General features: G+C 30.9%; 1 protein-coding gene across 2 annotated transcripts in view; it reads right to left on the reverse strand.

Annotated features, from left to right (window-relative positions):
• Obp73a (Odorant-binding protein 73a) overlaps positions 1 to 18,241 on the reverse strand; it is a 36,342-nt gene extending 18,101 nt beyond the window's left edge. For both annotated transcript variants that reach the window (XM_068774170.1, XM_068774169.1), the window contains exons 1-2: positions 17,992 to 18,241; positions 5,066 to 5,159 (exon numbers count right to left, since the gene is read on the reverse strand). In XM_068774170.1, coding sequence (XP_068630271.1) covers positions 5,066 to 5,159; positions 17,992 to 18,075 — 178 coding nt within the window. In that variant the 5' untranslated portion in view covers positions 18,076 to 18,241. The remainder of the gene's footprint in view (positions 1 to 5,065; positions 5,160 to 17,991) is intronic.
• Between the last annotated feature and the right edge of the window lie 2,613 nt (positions 18,242 to 20,854).

The following is a 20,854-nucleotide window of genomic DNA, read 5'->3' on the forward strand; positions in this document are numbered from 1 at the left end:
GAAATAATTGATAAACAAATGTTCATGATCTTAATGAATATTTGATTCATTTTGTCGATTAAATATTATATGTTTTAACTATATTAAAAAGAAAAAATGACGTCATAAAGTTAAATTAAAATTATAATTTAGTGCCCATTACGATTCTTGTAGTTCATCTACAATTCTTCTTGTAGGTCATTACATTCATGAGTCATTTACTTATGGATGACACATAAGCTGCCATTTATAAAGACCATGCAAAGTACTATTACGTCAGAAAGGACATATTCGTTGGAATTGTAATATAAAAACTGTCTCCCTCGTAGACGTCTCCGTTGAGCTTACAAATCGCATATTGCATAATAAATAATGGCAAGTCAACATAACTATAAATCTATGAGGGATGTCTATGTCCAGTAGTGAACTTCGTACGGCTTAAATGATGATAAAGATGACCTCTAATTAACTTACAGGAAATATGACGGAGCTGAAACGTGGTCGCTTAAGATGGGCGTTATAAGAAGGTTCGTGGTCACCTGAAGAGCAATAGAGAGGGCTATACATCATCTTCGCGGGGAGATTGAGTCAGAAATAAAGACATTTGTTGAAGAACCAAGATCATCGATAGAGCTCACAGAATTGCTCGTTTAAGGTGGCAGTGATCTGGGCACATCACTCATCCAATTAATGGCCATAGAGGCCGGAAGGTTCACAGGTAGCATTCACGAGCTGGTAGGCTCATCGAGGCAGATATATGCCTTAGAATGATATGATGATGAAATTTCGGCACTTGTGACATTTTACTTCTCTGAGATAACGAGATCTACATATGGTGTAGTAATACTAAAAAAAGTAAATCCCGACCTTTAAAATGTCAAGTTAAGTTGTATCATTCAAATTACCAACAGAATAATTTTTTATTAAACGCAAATGAGTATGTTTGCCTAATAACCAATATGTGAACTAATTATTCAACACGATATATATCTATAATAGATGTAATAAAGTTTCGACATAAATTCCGTATCGTTTCAATATACATTTATAATTTAGATATTTGGAAAAAAGACATTTCTCAATATTACCAATTCCAAAGTTACGAAAAATTTCAGAGACACCAAAATGCTATGGTTTCGTTAGGGTTACAACATTAATTGGTAAATTCAGGGTTGTCAAAATTATTATAAATTACAACAGATAAAATAACGCGTTCGCAATCATGTGGCCTAGATATAAACACATATTAAACCGATTGAAAAATATAAACAAATTAGGGTCACCAAACGTGATTACAAATCAACATATTTCCGTTTCGCAATTTAAGATTAATGCTGTCTAGAGAAACACGTATAGTACATTAGAAAACTCATCAAAATAAATAATTGCATTACACTTCGATAAAATATTTTCGTAATTAAATGTTAACAAAATTTTATAATACACAAAAAAGACATTTTTTTAATTTGATTACAATCTATACAGGAAAGAATGTTTTATTTCAAAATTAAATTTTAAATGTATTAAAAAGTTCCGTTTTTAAATCGACTTTTATGTTTCAAGTATGAGTTGTCGGAAGAGACAAAGTTAAAATAAAAGTTATGAATAAAGATTTTATTAAGGCAGTAAACATAAAGGAGACGGTTAAGTTTGAGATTCATTTTTATCGAATATTTGTGTATTCTGTATGTACGTTATTATTAATTATATTATATAATATTATTAGTTAACATTTGATGCCGAAAGGTTTTTGAGTGGCGACCACGTTCTGATAATAATGGTCAAGGTGGCGGGAAATCGCTGCATACAGGCACAGGCAAGACGGGTGATCGTTACGATCTTCGAGGGAGACATGTTTGCAGTGGGTGACTAGCTATTAACATGATTCTGGTGATGAGTTAACATTAAAATAGCATGTATATAATTGTCATTTGTTCATTATATATTTTTTTCATTTCAGTCAAAACCGCTCTATTAAAATTCAAATATTTTTCAAACACTTAAGAAATTGCGACTAGACCGCCAAATGTACTTCTTTGTTATTATTGTGTTGGCTCTGTTTAATGTTTATTACGTGAGATATACATATAAAGAAAGTTAAATAAACTTTCTAAAGACAAAAGTTAATGATGCGTGATGATGATTTCCGTCGATATAGATCAGAAAGCGTCGACTTGACGAGTAGAGAACGCCGTTGCGTATTCAGCTTACGTATCAGTTGCATTGCGTTCACTTTCGCCGCTGCTCGCTGACCTTCAACAGCGACCTCAGCTAGTGCGGTAACATGCAGCAGGTGCAACGAGATACCCTCCGTTGGATTCGTCTCATCTACTGAGCAGATGGAACGTGGGAAAGATGAATTAAACGATTATCCTTCATTGCGATTTAGAGACGGCGTGTGACATTGACAGCACGGTTTTCCTGGTCTTATGCCAAGAAAAACGCGAAGCCAAGGAAGATTTAATAACTCGCAATAAAAGTACATAGATTTAAAAAAAATTATAAATTAATCAGTGTAATAATTTAAATACTGTAAATTAATTTAATTTAGTTAAATTAAATAAATCTAGTCGATGTTATACTTCTTTGCATAATATTAGACACAGAATTACAATAGTGCCTAAAACCTTGTGGTTTAGATAAATCACGAGGTTTTGGGCATAAGCAAAACTAAAAAATCAATCAATATAAAGGTTATTACAACAAGATTAGCTACTTTTTCTTTCTGCTAAAACTGACGCTGATAGCTTTGCTGGCTGTTTCAACTTCATCGAAATGAGTTCGCGAAAAAAGATTGGTCCACGAACTATACGAATATCATTTTATTTTAGTAATTTTTAAAGCATCTCTTAAGGGTTACTTTAATACTTTGATATCGATACAATGTTTATAATACAGAAGAACCCACAAAAAAAAAAGAAAAAATTATGTCAACATATAGTCTTTATACATAGACATGAAAATTTTATTTATAATTATAATCATATTAATAAATATGAGAAAAGTGTGCGTTGTACGCAAAATTATTACTACATGATAATTGTCTTTATCTAGGGTCTTTAAAATTAGTAATCTCTATATGTATATATAACCAAGCAGTTTTTACGATTTTGAACAATGGTAGTCAAGCGATAGAGGACTGAGCCATTCCATCGTAAGGCACGGATTTGTTTCAACATAATTCACACTGTGCGCAGTATATTTTATATTCTATACAATACAGGACTGCCTCTAGATGATTTATGTCTTAAAGGCGTCAAGTCTCGATTCGTGGCAAAACCACTCATATAAAAAAAAAAACTCCACACAAATTTAGTCCTGTGCAATTTCTCGCTATTCAGCAAACTCGAAAATCCAACGCGAAGACGCCGTTTTGATACGATTGAGAAGATAAAAACCGAATCTAAAAAGGTCTTGAAGCCATAACCTGAAAAAGACTAATCCAACTGTTTCGAGGATTGGAAAAAGCGGTGGCAAAAGAACGTTGTTTGAATAAATTTAAAGAGGATGAAATTGATTTGGAAGAATAAATAAAAATTTACATCTTATAAACAAATTGACTATATTTTTTTTTAAATTATAAGCTCTGATATGGCGATAGTGGCCTTCAAAGACGGTTAGAAAACGTCTTCGTATATACGCATCTTAACTGACTTAACCCTTTTATAGCTAGTGAGATTTATGGCTATTCGTCTCTGTCGTAACGAAGGGATTTGTAAATAAAGAATTGTAGCTCTGTCTACCTTTATTGACACTGGAATTTGTAACTTGCTTGGTTGTAATGTAATAACTCAAAAGGAAATTTCTATTTTCATTCCTTTAATGTTTTATTTGCTGTCAATTAATGTATGGTACGACTTATCTAAAAATCAACATAACGATATTATAATAAGAAAACTGTTTTCAAAATTCGAATTACTAAATCTTTAAATTCTAGTTTCAGTCTTTATACTGCCAAAAGTTATTAGCCATTACAACAGAGTTGAATATATAATAGCTAATCATCTATTGAATACAAATATAACCAGGCATCTTGTATGTTTGTAAGAAAGACAAACTATAACAATCGATTTACCTGTAATTGTCGGCTGTTCTTGCTTTTTATTTCGTTTAGCATTAATTACATCTATCGTTAATTTTTTAATGTATACAAAGATATATTTAAAAAATTAAGCAGGGCTGCAATAAAATCCTCTTTTGTTTATTAAGTAACTTCTTGCAACAAAGAGTACAACCCCACGACTTGGTTCCACTGTAACAGAGCCACTTGTCAAACATGTAATGCAAGCATGAAGTTCGTACGACAAATGTCTCCAAGGAAATTTATATCATATCATTAAGTGCTCACCATGAAGTTTAGATTTATATTTCTTGTAATTTTTTGGCACTAAATCTCAAGACAATTTTTTGTCAATCGTCTAAAAGCTTTTGCTGAATTAAAGTGAAACTTAGCTAAACTTAAACTTTCAGGCTTCATCAGGTATTCTTGTAAACATTCAGTGTCGTTAGAATGTTCTCGAAGATTTGGAAGACATCTTGGTGTGGTTTTATAAAAAATATATATTCGACAAAGTACAGCAAGTATTTTTTTTATATAACATCCAAAAGAGAACTTTATTACAGCCTTACAACGACAAACTTTAGTATACTAAACAGTCATAATATGAAAAAACTGGTTGCTAAGAGAATAACTGTGCCTTTAATAAAAGTTTTAATCAATATGTATGCGATCATAATAATTACGTGTCCTATAAAATGCTTTCCTGGGTCGAGTACGCATATTGAAAAACCGTAAAATTTTTGTACCGTTTTAATTATAGTTCCATTGCTTCAAAAAGCTTTATGGTTGACCCATATTAAGGCTTCTCGAAAAGTATCTTAACAAGGCTTACTCACTCCGCCGGAATTCAAAATGATAAATCTGTTCTTAAGGGCTACAGTTTTTTGTGAACACTTTAACCCGACAAGGGTTCGTTATGCTTAAATTGTTAACCCGAATAAACGGACAAAGGCATTCCTTTTTTTACACGTTGCTTTTGGGTGAGAATTAATTTTTCGCTGGCTTGCTGTAACGGGATTAGTTTACCTCTGAGTATGGAGAGTTTAATTTCGTCTTGACAAAGAGTTATTACACGTTCGATCTTCTGTGGCGCTGTTGGTGGATTTCGGCATCTCGTTTCCTGTCAACAAACGATAAATAAATACGAATTTTAATAAATTACGACCAATATTTTTTGGTAATTAAGTACCTATGGTAAGGCTAGGTCAGGTTTTTATTATTTTCATTTCAAAGAGTAACAAACTTTTTATATGAGCAACGTATACACTATTAAAATAGGATCCCAACCAATTTTCAGAAATCACCTAATGCAAAATTTTTATTTAACTGTCAAAGAACTTTTATGTGCTAGAACATTAAACGACTGACACTTTAAATGACTTCTTAGAAAATAGCATTTCTAGCCACGCCTCCAGGCTATTTCAGTGTTAATTTAATATGTAATATATATATATATATATATATATATGTATATATATATTTATATATATATATATATATATTACATATTAAATTTATATGTATATGTAAATAGTGCCGTTGAATTTATTTCGACTGTTCTTCTCAGGTCTGAGGCATTTATTATCCGAACAGGTGGGAGAGCCATGTTGACATCAAAAATTTTATTTGTCCTATATTGAATAATTTAATTATTATTTGTATATAAACATTATTACATTATTTGAACTTAAGTTCCACTGACTACATATATTATATAATGTTTCAGATTACAAAGGTCTGACAACTGCTAGCTGTGTCTCTATTCATAATTATTTACTTAATTTAACATCTTTAACAAAAAAAAATTGATGTACAATAAGTAGATATTAGCAACAATTCATATGTAAACCCAAACACATCGACAACAAAAAAAGAAATAAAATTGAATCAATTTGGTGCACAATATATTATATTATAAGAAATATTATAAGAAACAAAGAAAAGTCGCAGGACTTGTTTTCTGTACTTAGAAGTGTACGGATTGTTAACATAAAAGAAGTCCAACCGGCTAAGTGTCGCAAATAGTTGTTCATACTTCAAGGTTATATCAATTCGTTTCTCGAGTAGACCTAATAGAGTTTTTAATGTATTAAAAATGGTCTATTAATTTACACAGTAGTTGTCTTGTGCGGTAGATTAAACTAATGGCATCGCTTCACAGTGGTCATTAAAAATAGTTTAACAAACTTTGGGAAATATAAGGAAAATTTACCCAGGAATGAAATGTGAAGATGTTTATATTTTCTGAGAATTAACAAAGGAAAACATATTAATATTTTACTGGTTGTAGATGATTCTTATAGTTACCATTCCAGTAGCAATAGCTGCCAACGAAGAGAATGTGAACATTACTGTGTTTCTACTAAAGGGATGTTGTATCTTATTTATTAGTCAGACAGAATCAAAAAAGCGCTCTTTCAACAGCACAACAACAAAAGCAAACTGAAGAAATGAATATTGTAGGTGTCACTTATTGACAAAATTTTAGGATGCGTTTACATGAAGTTTTTTTTAAAGCGGTTTAAATAAATATTCATTCGTGTATTATATGTACTATAAAAAGGGAGATTCGCATACAGTAAATATTACTTTTATAACAACCGGTTGGCTTAAGAAATGATTCTGGCTTTAATAAAAAGAATAAGCCTTTTCATAATACATTATTTTGATTCACTATCCTAAGCTAAGGATACATTTTACTTAACAGTGTCATTATAGGTCGATGTTCATGCCATCTGCTCCGGTAAGCTTACAATATCAATTCTTCATTGAACTCTTAAGGCTTAGCTTGCATCTGAACAATTTAAATGATATTTACTCGCAACAGAGAGCTAGGGTATAATCTTGATTAAAATTTGTTGGGCGACCACAATGATCCGCCACAATAACGCTGGTCGTTTGAAAGGTCAAGCAAATCACGAAGATTTTTTAGTTTTTTCTTGACACTATATATAATTTATGAAGTCATAGGATGTCGCTTTTTTTCAAAGGTCATCTAGTTAGGAATCATTGCATATATGTGTTCAAATAATAAATAATAATGTAAGCAGTATTAAGAGCATTGGTAAAGTTGTAATTGGGTTGCCGGTCTGTAATGACATTTTTTTTTTTTAAATTTTAAAATGTGTCATTGTCAACACTATTATTTTAGCCATAGAACTTCCGCTACTGACCACTAGACTACCCTATAGAATCCCAATAGGACCTGTTGGAAGCCGTGTATACCCAGCGTCTTTCAACGACCTCAGCGAGGTCGACTTAAAGCGAATAGTACGCACATATTCCCAAATACCGTAAAGCAAATGCGAGTAAAAACAATAAATTCCAAATATTTAATTTTTATCTTTTCTAATGACATAAATAACACTTGAACGAAACTTGTTAGAAATAGGTAATTTTGATTAAATAAAACTTTTAAGGTAATTAGCAAAAGTGAATTCAAAATACCTTTATTTTAATTGTTTAAGGGTTTTAAAATTAAATACGCTCATTTGTTTCCTATTAGTACACGATCATTGGCAATGTATATAAGAATACTTTTCTTCAGTGAAAATTCACAATTTAAATTTTAACTTTAGTAGTTTTAACAAAATATCGAAACAAAAAATTAATAAAACCTCTTTTAAACTTTTTTTTTACATTAAAGTCAATTCGTTGTTTATGCTATAAAAGTAATGACAGTTTTTTAAATGATTTGTAACCACCAAAAATTTAAAGCGCTTTAAAATGTTTCAAATAATGTAATTTATAATATCTATTTGCTAACTTGAACTAGATAGTAAATGGCATAAATTTTGCAAAATTGCTCTGAGGCAACGGCCAATTTGTTCAATTACTCCATGGCAACAATTCTAATAATACAAAAATCTGTTACATAATAAAGACGCTTCGTTAGAGAGAACATTTTTTTATACGAACTATAATTGATTTTGAATGAATAAGACATTAAAAGGTCATATGCTAAACAATAGCTCTATGCTAATATCCTCCTTATCACAACTTGTTTTGATAAATATTTAAAGAACATTCTTCAAATTGTTACACGCAAAAAAGTCACATTAAAAAAATGTCGTCCAAAATGTCTTTAATGGAATTTTATATAAATATTCATTTTTAAAATAGACATGGCATATTACATAATTTAATGCCAGAACTATACATTACATAATTTATTAATTCATTAAAAATATTATTAATTACGAGTATATACGTTTTTGTACACAATATTTGTTAAAATTACCAGTATGTTAAAATTTTTAAATTTGGAATAATAAAATATATTTAAGGCATTTATAATAAAAGAGATTATATTTAAACTATAATAAAGAAGACAAAAGGAAACGGTTCAACTTGCGCTGACTACACAGATTTTTGATAATAAAAAAATTACATTATGTGTGACAAAAATATGTAACAATATATCATAATGAAACGCATTAAAACACATCGATTAAATTTATATGGTATTGTTATTTATATAGTTAATTATGTATACATATATATGAATAAGAGATTTTTACCTATGTACTAATTCAAAGAGTATTCCAGATGTGTAAGCTAAAATTTACAGGTTTTACCAAAATTCCAGCTAATAGGTATAAAATTTGATCAGACACTTTTTTAACATATACGGATTGATCTGTTTATTTTTTTACTGCTCCATTTTTCGAACAATTCGTGCTCTCCTACCGGTGAGTGAGCGGGGTTCTTTTGTACAACAATTATCCTTTCGCGTAATCTTCTATTTTCATTCTCATCTTATATCCTCTTCTTCTTATTGCCTACCATTCGTTCTTATTTCTTCTCTTCGCATTATCTTTCATTCTTTCTTATTCTTTTACATTCATACATCGCCTCACTTTACACGTTTTCTCTGCTGTAGAATACATTGACATTTATTCATTTTATTACCTTATTTATTTTAATTTGACATATATATACATTTTTGTTAATTCTTATTTTATTTATAACTGGTTTATATAACAGAATAAGGTTTTCTCTATTTTTATTTTTAATCACTTTTAATATGATTTTATTTTTTAACATTTTATTACCCTTAATTATTGTTCCTTTAACTTTTTATAGAAATTCAGAAAGATCTGGTGACGCTACTCATTGCCTACCAAAAAGGCAATGTCCTCTGCATTTTACGCCACGCGATGCAAGCAGATAACAAGATGAGTATATTTAAGACAGAAAAAGTAAAACCCAACCAGCAAACACACGTACATTATCTATGGACAAAAAAATGTGTAAAGCTGGTCTCTAATGTCGTACTAAAAGCGAACATAATGGTCTTAAATCTTTTCTAATTACTTAATAACACGATATTTCAAAAAGGGACACTGTAGTGTTAAAACAAAATTGTTTTAATAAAAAAACTACTTGTACAATTATAAGGTTTTTTGTCGCCATAACAATTTCTTGGAAATAATATATATGAGGTGCTTAAAGTGAAACAATATTTATTTTTTACATTCGAACGGTTTTTATCCTTTTTTAAAAAAATATGTTTTATTAAACGAAAGATTGACGTAATGTCAGAAGACATTTTGTAGAAGTTAACTTTACAAAGTTGAAATAGGGCTCGAAATAGAGTTCAAAGTGATAATACTTATAATATTTTTTGCTACATCCTAGTACCACAGAACAGATGACCGCTGAAGCCTTAAGGTTGTGGATCGAAAAACGCAGCTTCGTCGGGACGATCTTGTCATGGTCATTGGTCAACCATACTTTTAAACTTACTGGCTTGGAGCCTTACATAAAAATCGGTTAAGTTAGTTGTGGTAGGTTTTTATTTCAACAATATTTTACATATATTACTTTTATCGTATTGGACAAGGTTTTTTGGCACAATATTACGGCATAGATGGCGCTCGTTCATTTGTATGCGTGCGACAATTCCAGTGGTACATGCCAACACTGACACTCGATCACTTTCGCTACGACGAAATCGTATCGTGTGACAAGATAGACTGTTCGGTTTATATGAAATGTAATTAAGTAAAAACTGCATACGGATCACATTAAACAAACACAAGTTAAATATAAAAGAAAATGAATATATAGTAAAATTAGCTGTCCCCCGTCCGGTATAAAATATGAAGAAAAATGTATGATAATGAAATAAATTCGATTGGATTAAGATTTCTTCTTAGCTGACTTCAACTGTACAAAAAAAAATATTTCTCTTAAATTTTATCTCTGTAAGCTCTATAGTTATACCGATATCGTGATGAGTCAATACATATTGATTGTACTTGTATATATAGATAGATGGATAAATAAGTCGCCCGTGTCACTCCCGACCACCTAGTAGTCCTCGCTTCGCTTAACTTACAGTACACCTCATTCACTACACTATACACCTACACGGGTGTAGTCCCTTCACATGTGTGCGTCTTCCTTGTAACTAGGGTACGATCACCTGTCGTAATTTTTTAGTCTGCGGAGCTCCTGTTTCTGCGGACTCAATTTCGATGAAGCTGCACAAAGCTTAGACAGCATAACTTCACATAAATCTAATGCAAATGCAGATAGATGGATAGATATCGAATATCTCCTTTGTATTCGCCAAATTGAAAAGTAAGGCGGTTAAATTATAAACAATAATTTAACATATGACTGATGTGACATCGACGTTTTTATTTTATATGTATCGTAATTGTTTTTAACACAAACACCGCTTACCGGTTGCCATTTAAAAGTTCACCGCGTTTAAATGACAGAGTGCGAAAGGTATTTTAGTCTAGACATATTTATAGTTACTAGGCAAAAGATACACGGGAACTTCAGCTCTGAAAACTGCAAAGATCTTGGGTTGGACGTTCCGTGAAGTTATTGGTCAGAAAGATGATGGACTTACACAAACATAAGCCACTTTGCAGAGAAATAGAGCATGGAACATTTTCCAAAACACTGTATAAGATTTATTACATGTCACCTAGCATTTGTATTTTCTATTCGTAGGTTGTTAGTTTCTCAAAGTAACACCTTTCGTGAACAATGGCGATATCATATTAACCACTTAGCCAGCTGACTATTTTCATAACTTAGTCTTTTAATATCTGGCTTTGTATGGTCTTTGTTACGTAAGGTAAAGACGGGTAAGACTTTTCATTTACAAAAACTGAGATATAATTTGTAATAATATTTATTGTAGTATTTTTGGTATACCAGTAACTAAGTCTGTGATAGCAAAGCAGTGTGATAATTAAAAGAAATCTGTTATATCTTGGAAATGCAGAAGAGGGATGTAGGAACAAGTCTGAACGAAATACAAGGAGTGTGACGAGAAACAGATATTGTATTAATTTGTATTAATAAAAGGTTGTGTACAAATGAAAATATGAAGCACGAATCAAGACAATAAAAATAAAAATCGAAAATGAAAAAAAAATCATTTAACCTTGTAAACAGAACGCCTATCCCACAAATGAACGAGACAAAAATGACTCGCAATGAGTGTTCTTTCTACAGCAGAGTAAATAATGATTTCAAAATCGAATTAAATATCGTAATAAATAGTAAAGACGTATACATAAATTGATATGCATTAATGATAGTATAGTTAGATTTATTAAATATTGCAAGTATATAACATTTTAGCAAGAAAAGTGATTAAGATAAACAAGTAAGTAATTTAATGTAAGGCGTGACATATATACTATATTGGTATAATATATATTATACAGGATCTATAACCTAGTTCTGCAACCAGATATAGTTCAATAATAGTCTGTGTATGCAGTAATATCCCTGAATGCTCATATCAGAGCAACGACTAAAAAATATTGGCTTTTAAGAGAAATATACAATGAAAACATAAAAAAGTTGCAGAGAAGCGCTTTCTTTTATTTATACCTCGCAGCCGTATACATAAACTATTTTATAGTAAGTAGCTTTTACCTTACAAGCATTAAAGTATTAAATAGACGTCGAAAACGTTTGTTTTAAAACTGACACGAGCCATTTAAACATTCGTCACACTTTCATGAAGAAACGATTGAAACTTGAAGATTAATTATTTACGGACTCAATTTGATGCTCCACTCAATATAATAATGTCAAAATCCATTAGTTCGTTTTTACGACCTACAAAACAATGGTTTAACAACACGCTTTGTAAAATACAATATAAATCGATGATATAATATATATTTTTAATCACGGAATTTTATAATACAAGTTGATTTTAGATATCGAAGTTTGAAAATGTGATTGAGTAGCTTATTTTTTTTATTATTTAATAAATGGTACACGCAATCGAAAAAATAAAGGTTACAGAAATATTAAATTACGTAGCGTATAAAAAGCGTTTTCAAAATTCGAATTACTACCATTTTAAAATTAATTATCGTTTACTGTCTGTCGCTGCAGACTTTGTATTGCCAGAAGTTAGTCGTCAATAAAAAAATAAACTAAATTGACTTATTTCACAGTGATCACTTTATTTAGGATTATTGAAAATAAACTATTTAGTAGTATATATTTTCATTTATGTAAAGGCAATGTTTTGGTTATTTAAGACAAATCAGATATCAAAATACTGATGTAAATCTTTCAGCTTATTTCTTAAGTTTGATATCTCCCTCCGATAGATTTTGTATGCGGTATCTTGACATATGTTCCTAGATAGCACATGTGATAGTTTTAATATTATTCACATTACCGAAAGAAGCATTTGTTACAAGAAATAGGCTTTCTCTAATGATTAAGAAAACTATTGATATCGAACAGGTGAGAACCAAGCCTGTGAAAATACTAAATCGGCGCTGTAGCAATCGACTTGCTTAATAGGCTTTTGCAATAATGTTGCCTTATCGTTACTTTTACCGTCTACTGATGCCATAGTTATAGATCCTGATTACTCAGGAATTGTCATTCTTTGCTTTTTTTTATTAACATCTCAGTCGTAGAAATACGAAATGACAAATCTTTTTGTTGTATCTTTTAGTCCGGTAATTTAACTATATGTTTCAGCTTTATTTCTACATCGAACAGATGAAAGAAAGGTGAATTGGATTCGAAGACTCAAGTCTGTCATCATATCATCACCACCATTAGAACGTCTAATGCTGTACATATGTCTCCCCTGTAGATTTTAAACGTGGTTAATTAGTTTAGCGTTTTCCGACAAGCTCAAAAAGATCATCAGTCACCTAGCAAGTGGACGCCTTCACTGCGCTTATCAACCCAGGAGCTCTTGTGCGCGCTTTAGGGCCTGCCCAGTATCACTTTGTCTTTCCATCCGCTGTGATGTTTAGGTCGCTTTAGTGCGTGTTATGATCCTTTCATTCCTGATTTCATACTATAGAAAGGTCTTTATATCATCCCCAGGACTCTTTGAGCTACTTTAAACCAGCCAATTCCCTGTAATTAGTCAACGTAAGTAAACTTTTATATTTAATTTGTACTAGCTGCTGCACGGGATACAATATACATTTTGTACTAAAATTTGAAATTCTTCACATCAAAAAGAATAAAATCGCCTTGCATAATGCGTTACTTGTCCGCTAGTACTTCACGGTTTCTTAACTAATATCCTTTTACCTAACTTGTCTGCGCTATCAGTCACTGAACACGTTTGTTATATAAGCGAGCGATTGATCTCTATTTCCCAAGCGGACTGGCCATATACAGGTACTGTTTACGAGATTGGAGATACCAGCAATAAGTTCTCAGGTTTATTGCGCAACACGTTTGCACATGTGAACGGTATATTTCGCACGAATTGGTTCTGTCTTAATAATGGTGTGTACGCTACCGATATTTCACTTTTATAAGAAATATGGGAGATGAAAACAATCGCATGTCAATCCCGCGTCTCTAATGGTTTTAGATACACCTTTTTCAATATTCGCACGTACTCATTTGTTTTTAATACTTGCATTACAATAGACTTCTCTGACATTACATTTCTCCGTGTGTGATTGTTTTCACAGCGTGAATCGAATGTGGATCATTGAATGTAACACATTATTTTATGGCAACGACTATTTGCGAGCAACTTTGATGTTTTTGATTACAGATCTACGAACCATAATATAATCTACGGAGCTGTAAAATATGTTACATCTACTATTTAAAGTAGATATAAAGAAGCACCGAACATCATAAAACATAAGTAATGTAGACGGTTACTTATATATATATATATATATATAGATATATATATATATATATGTAAATAAACAGACGAAACATATTATTGCAAAAATATTTTAGACAACTTAAACTATTACGTATATTCTATTCGCTCAACGTTTAACAAAGATATACAATAGATAAAAAACTAGGTGTTTATTGAAAAACTGAGCATTGAAGAACTATTAGAGTTATCAAAGCAAACACACACATACACCAATCATTACAAAATGGCGTAACTTCGTTCTAATATTTTAAATATGTTCATGGCAATTTGTTTTAAAACAAATTGCCATGCTTTTTGCTACTAACTTCCCACCGCGTCATACGGGTATATAGACTTGTGTAATAAGGTGAGAATTGGTCGCGCTGAATGTTTTACAACAATAAGTAGCATTCTAGTTGTATAAGCGAATTCTATCGCCAGTGGATCAGTAACGCGTGGAGCACTTCATTTTAAAATATAGACCTTCTTTTCTTGTAAATTGGTTAAAATAAGGATCTAAGATTTGATGCTTTTTTTGTCGAACACATCATTCTTGCATCATAGCACGCCCTCTCTCGTAATGTAAATTTTTATTGCAAACAAATTAGTTCTTAAATTCAAAAAATTATACTTTACAATTCAAAAAAAAAAATTAAAAATTACAATTCAAAAAAATTAGTTCTAAAATTCCGAAATTTTCAGTAAGTCATTAATTAATTGCCGTTGCACTAGTATGCAGGCCGCTTCTGAATGGTCCTGTTAGAAATCTATGGTGAACATCTTACAGCTGAAATGATGGTATGATGAAATTTCATTCACAGCTTCAATGGGTTTGAGGTGGCATTTCGCTAAAATGTAATATTATACTGGTAGCATATATAAAGGCGCTAATCTCTTTAAAGTTATTTGAGGACCCTCTCAGGAACCTTGACTCGGGTCGGTTTATTTTTATTTCAACTGATCGGGAGACTATTGATGTCTTACATCATACAGACAAACTTGAAGAGTGACAACAGAGAAGACTACAGCTTGTGTTGTGATTTCTATCGTGTTTAAGAAGTGCCGAATCTCGGATGAATTATTTGTTACTATCCGATAAATTTACTTTAAAATAATTAGGATTTTACTAGTATTAACTAGGACATTTAATTTGGATTTTTAATCTGCATCATAAAACACTTATTCATGTAAAACTGAACGATTTTTTCCTCGCAAATAAGTTACCGCTAACTCTTTTACTTAGCATGTATTGAGTCATCGTTTGTGGGCGTAGCCTTGCTGTGTCGTTTATGGTCATCCGATCTATATAAGGCTTTGTGTGGGTTGCGTTGTTCTTAGATCATATATATTTGACATCAAATATCCGCCAAACTTCGACGCATATCAATTAAACCCATTGGATGTTCTTTAATTAATTAAGAACAAAATCGATATTGCAAATAGAGTCTGTCTTTGTTCATTGAATATTTCACATAATCTATAGGTGTATATAGTGATACTACACCATATTACAGCTACCAGAGACAAAATTATGCAAAAATGCTATTAATAATGTAGGTGTAAAGATGCGTATGCTACAAGTAATTTACTGGTAAACGTTACAATCATGACAACTATTGCACCTTGTATTATATTTTATATTACGTGTTATATTTAAACTTCAGGTATTATTATATTAAAATCTAGTATAGTTAATACACATCGTGAGTATCGTTATGCCTAGTTTTTTATCTTACTAAATTTTAATTTTTTTTATTTTTCTTTTTTAATGATATTAACTTAAAACCTCCTTTAATTTATCTCTGCGCCGCCTTAATAATTAACTGGTGAAAATTTTGCCTTTGAACACTCTACAACAAATGTATAAATAAATAAATAAAACAGTTAGAAATTTTAAAGTCGGTATAGTTTAAAACTCGTATAAACCAGTTTTTAATATTTCACAAAACTTTAACTTTTGGAACAACAGATGTTACACCTTCAAACAACAAAAAAATATTTCGTCAATTTACAAGAATCTATCTCTGTCTTCCTCCTATAGGAAGTATAAGATTTTATTGACAATACACAATAAAAACAAACTATTTTCTATTTCACATAAAAACAACAACAAAATCACTTCCTGTCATAAATTACGTAAGTTGTGCGATATTAAAGTCAGAGATCCAAAACATTTACCGCTACTTATTCGTTAAATTATTTGCCACTATTAATAAATATTCATTTTTTTTTAAATTGTTATTTAAGAAACACTCGTATTTTTTATAATATACTATATGGCTATCGCATTGAACATTGTATAGGCTAATTAATTCTCAGCAATATTTTAGTCGTTATCGTTTTAGTCTTTAATATTTCAATCAAAATGGGCTCTTCTTAGATTCTTCTCATGGCATACACAAGTGATCACTATAAATGATTCTTCACCGTTTCAGCCCATAGACGCCTACTACACGACATAGGCTTCAACTAAAGATATTTACGGGGAATATACCATAACGCGATTGCAGTTTAAAATTATGGTTCGCAGAGGAAGCTGCTGCCAATCCTCTGGAAACTTACTCATAAGCTGTGACAATCCTACATCATTATTGCAAAAGTGTGAATTATATAGGATTGTATTGTATGATTTCTGAATCATACGCGCGATATACGATCGAATTACTCGTATTTTTTAAATATAAAATTTAAAATTCAACAGAAGATATAGTAACTATATATGTATGTATTAATTATGAAATCTAAATATAAACAAATTTTGTATTACAATAATAATTCGTATATCTAGAACTTTACATACAGATTGTTGTACAACGAACGGGTTATGTGGATAAATCACCATCCGTCACATCGTGATTACGCTTCGTGAAGTTCACTTTCTCCGGCAGTTTCATTTTCACGCACCAAATGTTTATTAAATCTGACTTTTACGTACTGTGTTCAAATACTGCCAATTTACTTGATGCGTAACATGCACTTGAACGATTAATTGTTATATATTATAACTATGGTTTACATTATCCTTAAACCAGTAGTTAAAAGTTAACTGTGAATTTTTAGTTTCTCTATTATAATCGTTTCAACAATGAAACATATTTTTAGGTTTTATAATATGGTTTGCTAAGTACCTTTGAAGGTCAGTCATATAATGTACATATGTATATGTAATATTTCCTTATTTTACCAATTTTCTCCACATAGTACAACCAGGTTCGGAAAGTTAATTCTATTGAGAAGAACCTGACAAGAAACTCGTTAGTTACTCTTTTTAATAGTTTTCCTTTATGAATGTGAGAAGGCTGATCTTTATTATTAGGGTCATTTGTTCTCAATTTAAATCATATCTCATTAATGGATATATACATGTATACGTGTATTTATTTATATGTACATATATTTATAAATATATATACATATATATGTATATATTGATGTATAAATATATGTGTGTATATATAAGTATCTTTACATTATGGAAAAATTATTAATGTTTATTTTAAAGTAAAATATGCCTTGTAAATAATAATTGTAAATATTAATTTAAATAAACTATTAAAACGTGTAACGTCATTCTTAAGTAAATATTACATATTTTATAACAATATGTTCATAAAAGATCTGTTCTAGTTTTGAATGCAATTTCAAGTATGCTTTGTTAGTTGAAGGTGGATTGTGTATAAGTTGTCACAATCATTCAAGGTCACATTGCAGCTTATATTCTATCGCCTCAACCGACTGATTACATTGATCGAAATAATATCGATTTATTTAAATAAATTAATAATTTGAAAATAGAATAAAAATTAAAAAAACGTACTTTTTCTGCCGATATTGCGCTGTCACTAAAAGATATACCAAAAACGCAAAGACAACACAAGAGTGCACTAATTTTTCGAACCATTTTTCACTGACACAATTTTTTTTATCGATAACTGAAATATCTGTCCGCCGACCAGTATTTAATTACTGTGTTCGTATTTTAAATTTAGACGAGAGGCGAAAGGCGCACGACAGATCTCAGTATGGAGCCCGCGTCGCGAATGTAGTGATTTTTGAAAGGCCCGCGTAGGAGGGTTTCGCGCCGATTTCATATTGCCGCGTTCCGTTTGACGTTTGCCTTCTGTTGCGAGTGCGGGTTTAATGAACCGTCAAATTTTTACGAACAGCATATTAAATATAAATATTGCTACTCATTTCTTCTTTAAAATTAAAAACTGTATAAAGGCATTATATATTATATTGTTTAGGTAATTGTATATGTATACATATATAAATAGATTTGTTATATTATTTATATACGATTACAGTTATTAGGACATATAGCATATTTATATCATTTTTTAAAAATAGATATTTAATTTTTTTTTTTAAATGTTTACTTATTTAACCGAACTCCATTAACATATCATTACAACGCGCAAATGGTTAACTGGAAGGAAACGCCTAATCGACGTTATACTATGTGAAAGAAGTGTTTAAATAAATAAAAAAAACGTCTATTCCGGAACATTACTTATAAATTTAAATAAATATAGAACACATAATAATGTGCAATGATACTCGTAATTTTAAAATGTATAAATAGATAAAAACATTGATTAATTTTTTTATTTGGGTAGTAATTATTTAATCTACCATAATATGTTTATTCGAAAATGAATATTATGGTCCTTTAAGAATCCCTTCATTTAATAACAGTGGTAGCCCAGCGGTACATGTCTGAGACTTGCGTTAATAGGTCACGGGTTTGATTACTGCAATACAATCTTACATAATTCACACTTAAGATTACATAAGGTCTCCACTGCTCACAAACATGTTTATATAGGATGGGCAACAGCGCCTTTTGCTTACCATAATACTACACTGCAATTGCCAACCTGCCAGCAAAGTGTGGTTATTGTATATCACCCCATAGATATATCCGTGGGCGGCCTATGCCTATGCACCTGCCTATGCCTGAAATTAAGGCATGCAGAGAACGCTGCTGCAGGAAACTTGTTCGTGGAAAGTGTAAATCCTAAATAATGAACGCTAAAAATCAAAATTGTAAAATCTAAGGAACGAGACGATGGATGAAAGATATTGGAAAAGGGGAAAATGAAATAGAAGTGTAAGACAGACGAAAGCAAGGAAAATAGTGAAAGATCTTAAGATGCCCTATAAATCAGTCAGGGGTATGAGAGGCTCCTACTAGCAGCAATTAAAAAAAATGAACGCACAAAGTGTAAATTGTCCAAAACTGTGTCTAAGAATTGAACCCGCTACCTACAATCGCAAGTCTCAGTCCTTACGGCTGGGCTAGCACTGCTCAAATAACGTTGAACTTTATTTATGTACGTGTTTATTTACAAAATGCTGCTTCTATATTCACGATCATCCAATTGTTAACCCTTTTATTATCGTAACTGCAATAAGTTGTCAGATCACTGATCATTGCTAAAAAATAGGTGCATATTTTGACGGCTTAAATGGCGCTCTCTTAAAATACTCCATATTAAAATTCCAATGTGGTACACAATTGAGTACTATGTACTTTTTTTTTAATGGTCCCCGCTGTTGGGGACCTCTCGTTCTCCTATCTCGTGTGGGACAGGGACTTTTTATTTCTAGTAATTTATTCATATTTTTTATTATTGTACCATGTACTTACAAATGTATACATTATTTATTAATGTACAAATAGTTAAATAAACAATAACACTTTTCTTAAAGATTATTCGGTTATTTTATTTACACATGACCATCTTTTACGATTTTTTTGTTATCTGAAAAACTGTGATCAAAATGGATATATTTCCAGGATTTCGTGATTTTTAGAACCGATTTCCATAACTGTATGTTACTGATGAACTCAATTTTTGTCCTCAAGTTGCATAGACTTAAGAAAACGTATTAAATCCTTTTTGTTTAAAAAAAACTTAAAATTTTCAGTGCCTTACTATATGGTTGATTTTTTATGTGAGTTTATACTGTCCAAATATAATGTCCGTATTTTAATAAATTTTATTAGCGTATACAATCAAATTACTCCGACTACATATAGTTTCCTTTTGCTTTACTTTAAGAATTTATTGTGAAAACACATAGCTTAAGGATTAAGAGCATTAAGAGATAAATAAGAATAATAAACCCGTCATTTTCAAATGTCTTAAACGTGATAAATCCTTTTTAACACACTCCTTAGGCAACAATGTTACGAAATTCGTATATACATGTGTGTGTATGTACATATAGCTTACATGCTTATAAATGAGTAGTCATTCTGAAATATTTTATATCAATTTATTTTTGCTCTTGAAATACGACAGGCAAATAACTTTTGACAGTACAAAGTCTGTAGTGACAGACGCTTTATCCTATGGTATTCTCATTAGTATATTCTCAGTAGTTTATTATTTTTGAAAACATTGATTTTTTGATATGATGCACCATACAGTTGACAACAGCGCCTGTAATATCTGTTGCAGTTATTATACTAGACACAAACTGGACTGTGATTAATGGCAGTTTTGAAACGTGATATTTGCGGTAGGCGAGCCGATTGCGGCGAGACATTCTTTTTACACAACCTTAAAAGAAACCGTTACAATAGCGTTTTGTTTGGCATATTTTCTCTATATCGATACTTCCTTTCGGCACGATCGTTGACGCGATATTATGGAAAGATCTTATATCCT

Source organism: Battus philenor, unplaced genomic scaffold (assembly GCF_028537555.1).
Source record: "Battus philenor isolate CCGP_79_NKW_IND1 unplaced genomic scaffold, ilBatPhil1.0.hap1 SCAF_7, whole genome shotgun sequence".
NCBI lineage: Eukaryota > Metazoa > Arthropoda > Insecta > Lepidoptera > Papilionidae > Battus > Battus philenor.